General features: G+C 50.0%; 1 protein-coding gene across 1 annotated transcript in view; it reads left to right on the top strand.

The window, feature by feature from the left end:
• The first annotated feature begins 5,568 nt into the window (after positions 1-5,568).
• Positions 5,569-12,100, top strand: part of LOC131214976 (protein amalgam-like) — a 47,277-nt gene continuing 40,745 nt past the window's right edge. The window contains exon 1 of the mRNA XM_058209331.1: positions 5,569-5,647. Coding sequence (XP_058065314.1) covers positions 5,584-5,647 — 64 coding nt within the window. The 5' untranslated portion in view covers positions 5,569-5,583. The remainder of the gene's footprint in view (positions 5,648-12,100) is intronic.

Below are 12,100 nucleotides of genomic sequence, written 5' to 3' on the forward strand. Positions count from 1 at the left end.
ACAAGGGCACGGTTCCGTGCCGCTTGGGTCTTATGGTTCAAGTTTTACGTTTCTTGACTTTAATTTTTCAGATCAGAATGGTAATGTTTGATCTTGATCCTTCAAGCGCCGCTTCTATCTTAATTAAGAACAATAATTTGGTGTGGTGATACGTTTGAAGTGGAATGTAGTCGGAAAGAAACCTACACCGACTTGCGAAAAACGTAAAAAATTTTTGAACCGAGTCCGTACTTCCTTCTCAGGAAGCAAAAATCGATACAGAACATAATCGATAAAGCCCTCCAGCACCGCCGGCCAAAGAGCCAGCTCACGGGGCGGGATTTGACCCAACACACGGTAAACATATTTTCCCCGTAATCGCAACCTATGCCCGGTGGGGCGACTCCTCTTTTAATGATTTTAAATCCATCATATCTTTTCGTCCGGGGCCGCCCGGCAAAAGATGCTTACTTCATCCTGTTTCATGGGGGTTTTTGTTTTTTATTCGTTTTCTTTTGGATGCGATGGATGAAATAGGAATCCGAGTAGGCTTAGCCCTAGTGCGCTCGACGAGGCGTATCCATTTTGCAAATCATCTTTTCACTCTCTCATGCTGCTAAACCGGGATGGGATTTTCGATGGCATGGGATTTGATCGATTTAAACTTTTTCGCCTTCGAGCGTTCTCAAGTGTGTTTACACACTTTAAACATTTGATACGCTTCTTAGGCAACGTTCCTGTTACACCCAGCGGCGTTTGGGTGCTTGCTTGGATTTATTGACTGCAGAGTCGAGAATAGTTGTTTAGGGAGATACTTTGCTGTGCCTATGAATTGACACTCACGCCTTATGCTTTATTCTTGTCGTTATCATTTGAGAAATTTTGAGCATGGAGCTTCTCTAATTCATTTTTGTATTATAATGTTGATATTATCTGTTATTGGATCAAATGCTTTACATTAGGCGTTGATGAGTTTTAGAGTGACTGATGCGTAATCGGGAGAGTAATCTTCTGTTCATTCTAAGATGTTCGAATTAAGGTTATGGCTCAGCGGAGTAGATCTCATTTGGGCAGCGTACTGGTTATTTGTTGCGATTCCGCATGGATTGTCTTGTTGGTTCATTGTTCAAAGTAATTTCTTACTCTGGAGGTGAGATGTATTGCTAAGGAATCTTTTACGTTACGTCGGGCCTAGAACGAAAAGATAGCCGATTGATTAGAAGTCAATGTGATCGATGCAATCCCCCAAAATTCTGCAAATTGAGCAACCCAATCAGCAAATGATAGAAACAAAATGGTTTCCATTTCAAGCGTAACGCTTAAGTTATTTCCATTCCACAAAGTAAACCTCCCAAAGAGTTACTGCCTTCCGGCCAGCATCCTGTGTTCCCTGCCAATGTGGCTCATCTTCATATGCAGCAATGGGGTGACAATATTGCAATCCAAAAAAATACACAACAAAAGGCCAAGCTTTGTGCCCACCCTTAGGGTGGAAACAGCAGAAGCAAATTGCATCATTATTTTCCCCACATCTCAACAAACGGCCGTAACGGATGCAACCGTAAGAAGCTAGCCATCCCCCGGGTTCGCCCGAGTCGGACCGGTTCAGAGCCATTCTTCCGAGACTCTACAAGGAGCCGGAGACAGCCGGTCGTTCCCCTACGGCCGTTGCGTTTCTGCAAATTTGCAAAATGCCGTGACAGAATTCGCACGCACGGCCATTGTCGGTCGGCTTGTTAGTGTGGAAAATAATGAATTTACACACCGGTGGCGCCGCTGTTGGGTAAATACGTTGCCACACAATTCGTTGCCTTCGGCCACACGCCGAACCGAGAGTCACTTTAATCCGCGCCGATAAAACCTCTTCAAATGGATGGACCCCACCGTTTAGAGCGGCGCGCCGCGTGGCACGTGCCCATCACGTTTATCCTGCCGACCGGGTGGGTTTTGCGAATTACTCAACCGTTAGCAAATTGCTTCCTGGAGCGGCGACGACGAAGGACGCTGGACCATTTTCCCCGGGACCGGGAGGATTCTATTTTCTTCCCCGTTTTTGTTTTCTTTTTCCTCTTCGCTACCTTCGCTCGTCCTCCGCACTGGGGAGGGTTTAAGTGTCGTGGCAAGAGGCAACTGTCCTCTCGGCACTTCAGCCGAGCTACTTCCGCCGACCTGCCGATGCAGTAGCCGAGCGATTGATTCTTACGTCGTCGAGCGACGCCCTCCGTTGGGTGTGCAATTTTAATCCAAACGAAGCACCTACTCCTAACCTCGACCCGATGGCAGGAAATGGATTCGAATGGACGGAATTGCGGAAATTCATTGACTTTCATTCCTCGGTGTCCTCGTGGCGCGTTGATTATGCCCCCGAGGTTGCTGGGCTTCCGCCCCAACACGACCAGGACACAATGGAGAATGCATGTAGCCGGAAGGAAGATTCCGAAAGGAACGGAAAAGCCTAGTTTTGAGCCCGGGAATACGTGGAAGGGACACTTTGTTGTAGTGCAACAGTCCGGGCCCGGGGCCTCGTCCATAATGTATTGTTGGAAGTGGAACAATTTTTGCCGCCATTTATCACGTATCCTAGGAATCCTTTATCACAAATCGCCACTAATTAAAGTCCCGTTGGCGGTAGGACTTAAGATAATTAATTTCACTTCGCCGGAAACATTAACAAGGTGTTGATTAAGGATTCCCGGAACATGGTGTTACAATCCACCCGGTTCGATTCCTCCATTATTCTGACGAAGGACCTCGCGGGGCTGGACTATAAAACACAAGACGATTCGTCGCATTGTTGGTGGAGAATTTAAATCAAACTTTCAGTGCGTTTCTATTCGCCCGATCGCTTCGAAGAAAACCCCAAGCCGGACACGTCCTCGTACTCGGGAATGCGTTTGTGCGCCCGCGGTCCCTTCGCTTCGTCCTGATGACCTTTAGCCTACGCATCTCGGGCCGCACGCACAGCCCAGTGCACGTGCCGGGCATTATCGGCATCTCGTGCGGCGAATTTGTTGCTTATTAAATTCTTAGCGATTTTCCCGCCCGCCAAAATACCGGCCGGATAAAAACAATCGCAAATTCCGGTGCATTTTTCGGCGCAACGCAATTCCCTAGCGCCGGATGTGCGGGGAGCCCGCCGTAGAGATTAATGGACCGGTCTGCCCCGCGGTTTTGACGGTTTTTTGGCAATAAACTTTTTTAATTGCCCACTGCTGGCCGAGCCGAATGCTCGGTACGGAAGGAAAACAAATTAAAAAACCATTGAAGCTCTCGACTCGGTGGCATTTACGCAAACGGTTCCAACTAAAAGCACGTAAGTGGATGGCCAGCCTTTACCAGGGGTCCACCGGCAACCAATGCGTGAGAGGGTTGCGTGCCGAGCTTTTTCGGTTTCACCTTGCCCCATTACATCACTAGTTTTGCCCTTTCGCTTTTCCGGTGTCCCATTTTTGTTGCAAATTTTATGCCACGTTCGGTGAAGCCGTGTGGTACCCCTTTTCTTCGGCTTCAACTTTGTTGTTGTGGCTGAGGACCTGGCACAAAGTTCGCTTTGAAATCGTCGGCCAGCCACAAGGCACCCGGCGTGGTACCAGTTTTTAACGACAGATGCCCATAAAATGTGGAGCCCGTCCTGGCCCCGAGGGTTGTCGAGGCATGAAAATTAGGAACCTTAAATCTTGCCCCGCGCCTGGCCGCGCCTGGCCGCGCCTGGCAGGTCAGACCGGCATCACCCGGTGCCCACGTTTCGTGAGGGCGATGTGACTGCCAGATATCATAATTCTTCCGCATTAATGTCCGCTCGCGCCTGGTGCTCGCCGCTAGGCCACGTCTCCCATGCACGTCCGATCGCGCCAGCGTAACATCCGCTGCAGACACGCGGCTGCTTAAAGCGGCTGCCTGTGCTTTCTAGGTTAATGCATTTAAACTGCTGCCGATAACGGCAACCCGTGCCGGCAAATTGGTCCGGTCCACATCCGGTGGCCCAATATTTTCCACTCTTTAATGTGCGCGGCCCCACAATTCCCACAGCGAAACGATCGACGATCATCACGACTTCCGAACCCCGACGCAGTGAAACTTCGTTGCGTTGAAGCGACCCGTAATCCGGGGGGGGGATCAGTCGAATTGTCGAACTTTCGCCCAAGTAGAAACAATCTTTTGACTTTATGATCAAAATCAAAAGCGACTGCGAGCGACTACAAACGGCAGTCGCTTTTTAACGGTCCAAAGCCCGGCCAACACTTACACTCGGAAGGGGTACTTGACATAATTTATTGCTTGACGAAAAAAGTTTGAAGTCCTTAAAATCGGCTTAGCTTTCGTAGCAGCCCGGGCCAGCGACGTGCCAGAGCAAAGGATGTTGGTACGCGCACACAGAAAAGTTTACATAAAATGCACAAAAATAAATTGGCCCCCCTCGCGACGGGTGAATGAATGGGAAAACGGAAACAATCAAGTGCACACGACCGAAACTGTGTTGCAACTACATCATCATAAATTTTCACACCATCTTGCCCGTTAATGCTCGTCTTAAGCACTCGCTCTCTCTCTCTCTCTGTCGGTCGCTCGCTCGCTTGACGACCTCCCGAGAGACTCTGTGTGCCACCGAAAACTGCCAACGTGGACAACGTGGTGAATTAGCCACCTCCCGGTGGCGATTAAGCGGCTCGAAAGGACGACGACGACAGAACGATAAAAAATAGTAACAAAACAATACCAACCAGGAAATGAGGCACCAAATGGGGCGACGATGGCAAAAGGGGGCTGCCACACGGCAGAAAAGGAGGTGAAAAACAAGGGGAAATGGCACACAAACACAGACACAACGGCAAACGAATAAACAAAAGGTAAATAGGGAGCAAGTGGAGCGAAAATAAAGGTCTCAAAGACAACAAACGCCGAAGATCATCCGGTCCCCCATTAGGCGGCGGCGTGTGTCACTGTTTGCCGTCTGCCCTGGAGTGTCCTGTGAGCCCCGCGTCCTGCGTCCTTATGCGGCCGTGCTCCGGCCGACCGGCCGGCCAGCAAGTGATTTCCATTCCCATTTTTCTTGTGTGTTATTTTTCTTGCTTTACTTTTCCAAAGGCGCAGTGTGCTGTGCTTTGCGAGCGAACGAATAAAACAAAAGGTGCCAAGGAGCCTGTGGTTTGTTACTCTGTGTATGTAACCGCGTGTGAGTGCGTTGCTATGACGGTTGCTCCGTAGTGTGCCGCTCGCCCGTAAAGTTGCTGTGCTTTCATCAAGTTCGCTCACTTACCCAAGCTGCTCCGTCCGTCCGTCCGCTTCCTTCGGTTCCGGTACCGGGGAATTAAATCCCCCAGTGCGCCCCCGGGGGGTGGTGGTGGTGAGATAATTGGAGCGCTGTGACCGCGAGAGTGCGAGAATTAAAAACACACAAACGGGAAAACGAATCGAAAACACTTTACAACTCCCGGGTCTTTAATGCGCCCGTGCGTCCTTTAAAGGTGGTTCGCTCGAGGACGACAGTTCGAAGTGCCGTAGCCGGAGGTTTGCGGGAGCCGCGACTAAGAGCCGTCGAAGCAACAGGGCGTGCAGTTCAACTCTGACGACGCGGCGGAAGAAGTGACAGATCTTCAAGGCAGCATGGCCAACTTTGCGTACCACATTTTGTTGTTTTTCCTCTTCACCGCCCAGGAAACGGCTTACGGTAAGTGGCAGAAAAGAGCACATAACCTTACCTTTGGTCATTCCATTATTTATAGCTGTGGACCCTTGGCCATCCACCGAAGCACCAAACAATCTGGACCGCCTCGTGGCGGTAGGTTCGGTAGCATAGATTACCCTGCTAGTTCAAGTCGAAACGATTGATGCCTGTGGAGTACGTTTGATTGATGGCCAGAGCTGCTGACTTGGCCTTGGAATCCTTTTTCCCCTTTTCGAGGGCTGAGACGGGAGACTGACCACAAGCTGTGGGGGCCGATGCGACACAGTGAATTATTGACAGGTTTGACGAAAAGCTACCGTTTCCGGAGTGGCTCGGTCCCAGTGGCTCAGCGAGCTCCCGCAATTTCTTGAGGTATAGCCCCGGGTCCACCCAAGAGGCTAGCGAGCTAGCTTCAGTCGAAATTACTTTCCTCCGTTTCGCGGTTGTTTATGGGCCCCCGTGGGAATGGTACGGAATTGCCTCTCGTTAGTCGTACTCGGTTCGAAATGCCATAACTTTGCGATTTCTCTGGAGAAATTATAAGTCAAAAGGAGCGCGTTGCTTCGTGAGTTCCATTAAGCGGGAGACTCTTTAAATGCCTCCCAGTATTAGAATTATTTTGTTGGAACGAATCACATCCTGGCAGCGCGGTGACTCTGTGACTTCCAGGCGAACGAATTCGGTCAATTAAAATTCTACACTCGCTAGCAGTGGTAACGGTCGATCAAAACCCCCTTGGCAACCGATTTGTGGGTCTGCTCTCTACATAATAATCAGTCCCGGTGGGGACGGTACGATCCACACATGTGTTGTATCGAGGACGAAAGATCTGTCAACCGATTCGTAATTGACGACAACATGTTATCACATTCCGCTAGCCGCCAGGAGTCGACTTGAACCGAGTGGGGCGAGATCGATAACAATTTGTCGCTGGCGCCCCCCGGTGGGGCAGCAGGTTCCACTCATGACCCCTCCTTTCCCCGAAGGCTAAGAATAGTGATTCCAATAACCTAATCAAAAGTGAACAGACTCCGTACGACTCCCAGGGCATCGGTTTGTTCGGCTCAGCTCCATCAACAAGCTCCGTGTCCGTGCGGCTTCCCGGAGCGCACACCGGACGGAACACACAAGGATAAGAAGCACGGGGGTGGCCCCGGGGGTGGTTAGCCAACGTTGATCGTAGCTCCTCGTAGGTCTTGTCATGACTCCTAATCAACTTTCGGCCCGACCGAGCACTTCTCCCCGAGCGCGTCTTCGTAATCGATGTACCGTCTTCGAAGTTGCTCGAGACACTCCAGTCTCGAAACGATAACATTGTCTTTGCTTCTGCGGCCACCGTGTCCTTGCTGGCTTCTGTTTGGCAACACCCGATTCCCGTTCCGTGCTGTCACGTCATGGCGTCAGGAATGATACATTCCCAGCATGGCCGGATCCGGACCACACACCACGGTCGCCTTCAACTTTAAACGTGATTCCGCACCGCAAAGACTTCCGGTTCGGTCGGTCGAAGCCGATGCCGAATGCAAATTCGACACGACACGTATCGATCTCTGGCTTCCGATGGCTTTCCGATGTGTGTAAGCGGGACCGGAAAGTGAAATTAAAGACTATTACGAACCAATTTTCGGTGACATTTAATTGAAATGAAAGAGTACCCCGTGATGGCCCCGTGGCCCTCGGCCGTTTGATCGTCAGAGCCCTTCCGTAATCGTTCGGCGCTCAGCGACAGCCCCGTTTCGACCCATCAGGATCAGGGCGGACCAAGTCAAGAGGCCGAGGCCGTGGCGAGCCATGGTAACATTCCCCGAGCAAAGGTCGGTTGTCGGAGTCGTCGTCGGTACGCCCGGAATGTGGGGCGGGGCCGGAAAAGGGGTGCATTTGCATCATCAAACATGGGAAAAGTCCAACTCCCCGGCGTTAGGTGCTTGGGTGCAGATGTTTTCCGAAGCGCCAAGCGGGCCACAGTCAGACTTCCTTCTGCCACGGGCACGAGATGTTGAAATATTTGCATTTCAAATTAGCTGGCTTCCAACGCGTGTGTGGGAGGGTGTGTGCGAGTGGCAGCAGTTAAGACTCCTAGAGCCTAGAGCGCTCCTCCTGATCCCATAAAATGCCATTGAACGATGGCTAATGCAAATTACTGATACCTGTCGTCTTCTGGCGGTGCGCACCGTTGGACCGAAAGTAAACATCAGTTCCTTTTTTTCTCCCTTTCTAACGCTCTTTCTCTCTCTCCCTGTCCAAACATGAATCATGTTTGCGTACTTCACCCCTTTCGGAGTAACATCCAAGTCCAGCAAAAAAAAAGAAACGATAAACATAAACAAGACCAAGCGGGAAACGAATTTCAATTGTGGCTCAGAGTGGACCGAAACGACCCACAGCCCGAAACCTAAAACGTTTCTTAATTGTTGCCAATTAATAGTCAATTGTGAAAATGATAAGCTTCAAATTAAAATGGAGTAGAAGCGCTTGAGCATAAATTAAACTCACCATAAAGCGGATCGCCAGCGATGTAGTTTATTATCACGAACCATCGGATCACTGAAACGTGATGACCAACGTGGAGCACAACAGCTTAAATCCCTCGACAGCCGTGTGGTAGGCTTACGGGGCCCTTGCCCCTTAAGGACATGCATTAAAATTCCAGTCCCAATCCTTTGGCACATATTTACGCTTTCTCCCGGCTCGGATCAACTTTTGCCGCCAAACTTCCGAAGGAGCTTTCGCAAGAAAAACACCAAACACTTATGGTTGGTTCGAAAATTGGCAACGACACAACACACTAGCCACACCGAAGCGGGGGTCCCGGCGTGCTGTCAGATCGCATAAAGCAACAGGGCCAACACAAACAGACAACCGGAATCCTTTCCCATGGCCGCGCGCGAGTGTGTGTGTTTGGTGCAGCTAATGTACCACGTACACCGGAGGATTTGCCACCGAAGGACGTGATAATTATCTTTTCAGATTTCCAACGTTTGCAGCCGGAATCGCAAGGCACGTCGACATTCCCGGTGCTGGTTTCCGCCCTGGTTCCGGCTGGTGTTCGAGTTCCGCTCGTGGCGTACAAACTTTCCATCGCAAACTGGCGCCCAAGAATGAGGTTCAATTTTTGTCCCTTTTTGCGATGCACGTCGAACGCAACTCTAATTAAAGTTCCTTGTGCGGGGAACGCTTCCACTGCTCCGCGTGCCCTAGCTTGGCCCGGTTTCCGTCGCCCGGTCATCAGAGCAGCACCATTAAAATGCTGTGCTCGCCTAAAGCTTCTTGTTGTTGTGACTCATGCATGACTCCCGAGCGCTACACGAATCAAACGTCGATAAATCTTCCGATTACGATTACCGGAGACGGGCGGGCACCACAGATCGCATCACGTATCCGGCTGCCAGCCTGCCTGTCCATCCGTATCCGTGTGTCCGTCTGGCGCCAGCGCCGGGGCAAAAATTCATGACCTCAGCCGATTCCATCCATTGCGCCAACATATTATGCCCGCCCCGGACGACGATGGCCGCGCGTCGAACTGCAATAAAAAGGCGCCGACTGGCAGTGCCGATAAATCAAAACATTTACAAAACACACTACCGCCGGTCTGATGTCGGATAATGAAATATTAAGATCGTTAAAGGGAGTGTATCCATGTCTGTTGTCGGAGCGATCGGGAAAAACACGGACCGATCCGTTGATGGCGGGCTACAGATTGGGAGCTACAGATTCATAAACATGCCACCAGAGTCGGGTGGGGATATGTGGTTTGCTGGTTAGAATGATATTTTTCGACTCAACGACGACGATTTAAGCGATTTTATGATTGGAAAAATCCGATTGATGAAACTATTTTGGGAAATGCGACCACAAATTTGCCCTATCTTGAGTGGGTTAATAGCTCACCCATTAATGGTGCGGTTCCGGGTATGGTCCGGAATACGTTTGATTAATATTAAACGTCGGTGGCAGCAAGAAACTACCGGTTTTTTGTCAGTTCTGCATTTTTTTCGGTCAAGAACTACCGAAGGACACCAAAACGATCGCGGCTGGTCGCCTGACAACTTTCTTTCTGACTTCCCCGTCCGTCGTCAAATCGGGAACTTATGAGTTACGATCGGCCGAAAAGCGAATAGTTTACGCCCGGAACACCCTAAAGGAACGAGAGCCGGCCGGCCAGGAGTCATCGATTTGTTGCGAAACTTTTACGTCCATTTCATCGTCCGTTCCGCAAAAACCGGAATGGCTGATAAATATTCATACCCAAGTTTTCGGTGAAGTTTCCGCGCTTCCAGTTCACCGTGCCGAGAGGGAAAACTTTGCGTATAAAAACAGGGACCGTGAGCCAGGACCTTGAAGGCCTTGTTGCTTCCGCTTTCAAGCGCGCGGCGCATAATTTGGTTTTCCCTTCTTTTCCAAAACCACTACCGAGCGGTCGGTCGGTTGGTCGGAGCATAATGAGACACGAATGGCCGATCTTTCGACACGATTTGATGCGCATCCCGTCCAGCAAAACGTGGGTAAGTTACCGGCCGCAGTCGACCGGAAGCCCCCCTCGGGTGAGGTTTCTGTCCCGGGCAAACAATTGAAAATTCGGTTCCAACTAACTCCGGCGACAGTTAGTTCGCTCTATTTGATTTACGTCTGACTGGGTGCGTTAGGGGAGAACGGAATTAAGCAGCTAGCCGGCCGCACTATCTGCAATCTAATAAATTTATTGGCTTCCGGTTTTAGGTTGAAGTTAGAAGACTCGGGACACCCTACCATCGGTTCCCGGGTTTTGTGCCGATTACGGTCCCACTCGACCTCGACAATGCCTCGACAACGATGATAGCGATCGATGCATCGTGAAACGTCATTGCGTAATTCACAGGGCCGTTTAGGCCCGACGGACTCGATGAAAGTTACATCATCGAGATTGTGGCGGTCCGCCGGCCCTTCGTAAATCTTCTCGCCCAACCCCGGCGAACTTTGATGTTAACAACGAAGGACCGGACCCTCCAGACTCTCCGGGCCATTTTTAACCGCGCCGCGGTCGAATCGAATCCAGGAGATCGGCGTCCCTCGATAAGCCGCGCCGGTTCTCGCTCTCGGGGGAGATCCAATTTTGCGTTTGATTAACTATCCCGATGGACCGCAAAATGCCGGCGAAACCGCGCCCGGACCGAAAATCGGGTCGGATCGGACCGGGCTGGGCGAGGGATTGATGGCGGCGGGGTCACACAGATTGACCGCACTTACGGCCGTTCGTGCGCGGAAACATTGCTATTATATATTTACATCGACCGGCTGTCCGCAATTTGTCGGCCCGCGCTCCTGATGTGTGCTCTGCGGATGCGAATGCCAGGACCGGGGCGCCATTAATCGCGGACGAGATGCTATCGAGCGGGCTGCGTGTAGCCCAAACTTATGTCGTTTCGTTTTGCGTCGGCGATATCGATCACCGCCAGGACAGCAGAACGTCGTTGGTTCGACGTTTTGTTGAATTTAATTAAAAATGGAAAACTAACGGAAGACTAGCGTCCCGTATGGTCGTGCAGCATTTTGTGCCAAAATAAGGAGCTCGTGTGGTAAGTGGGTATCATGCTCAAATTGCTACTGAAACTCCTAGAACAGCACCCTATCAGCCAGTGGTCCCCTTAATCCAATTACAACGTTTTTCTTTTCCAACAATATCCTTAACGGGTCTATTGTTTGACTTTGAAGCGGCGTAAATCGGGCCGCTGTGCCGAGGGCCCATCCAGTTTATTGAGTTCCCTTTCGCGGCCGCGTTTATGTTTTCTACCTCAAAACAAACACGGCTCGCACAGTGCGGCAAATAAATCTCGACACTAAGGGTTTATCGAGGTAATGCGGGATGATATTTTTTGTATGAGCTGAGCATCAAACGGTCATTATTTATTTATTCACGTTAAATCAGCGGACCGTGAGGCCTAATTGACACTTATTAAACAGAAGAAAATGTGAAAAGTAGAAGCAAGAAAAGTGAATAAACAGGCAGCAGAACCTAGAATGAACGGACAGGAGTAGGATGGGATAATAGTTTAAAGGGACAATAAATAAGTAGAATTTTTGCACTGACTAATGAATATGTTGATGTTCAGAACTGACAAGGCTTGATTAAATGCTCTGAAAATATTGTTTAGTGGTTCGAGACTAGAAGAAGATCATTTTATTAACATTTCTTTATTCAATTTCATTGATCATATTGACCAATAGAAGAATCATTAAACAACAAAATCAAAATTTTGAGTTAATTTATTTTTAATTTAGTAAATAGCTTCAGTACCGCAACCGACTGGCCGCCCCGTGTCTGTCACTACACAACACCCGAACCGCGCGCGGTAATCGACGTGACAAACATTAAACGGCCGGCCGAGGGGTTGGCCGAAAATCGAGTAAATCTAATCATACCGCAATCTGCAGTCAAGGGAGCGTAAAAATGTTTCAATTTTGTTAACAACCTTTTTCCCG

The sequence above is a fragment of the Anopheles bellator genome, chromosome 1 (assembly GCF_943735745.2).
Source record: "Anopheles bellator chromosome 1, idAnoBellAS_SP24_06.2, whole genome shotgun sequence".
In the NCBI taxonomy this organism is placed as follows: Eukaryota; Metazoa; Arthropoda; class Insecta; order Diptera; family Culicidae; genus Anopheles; species Anopheles bellator.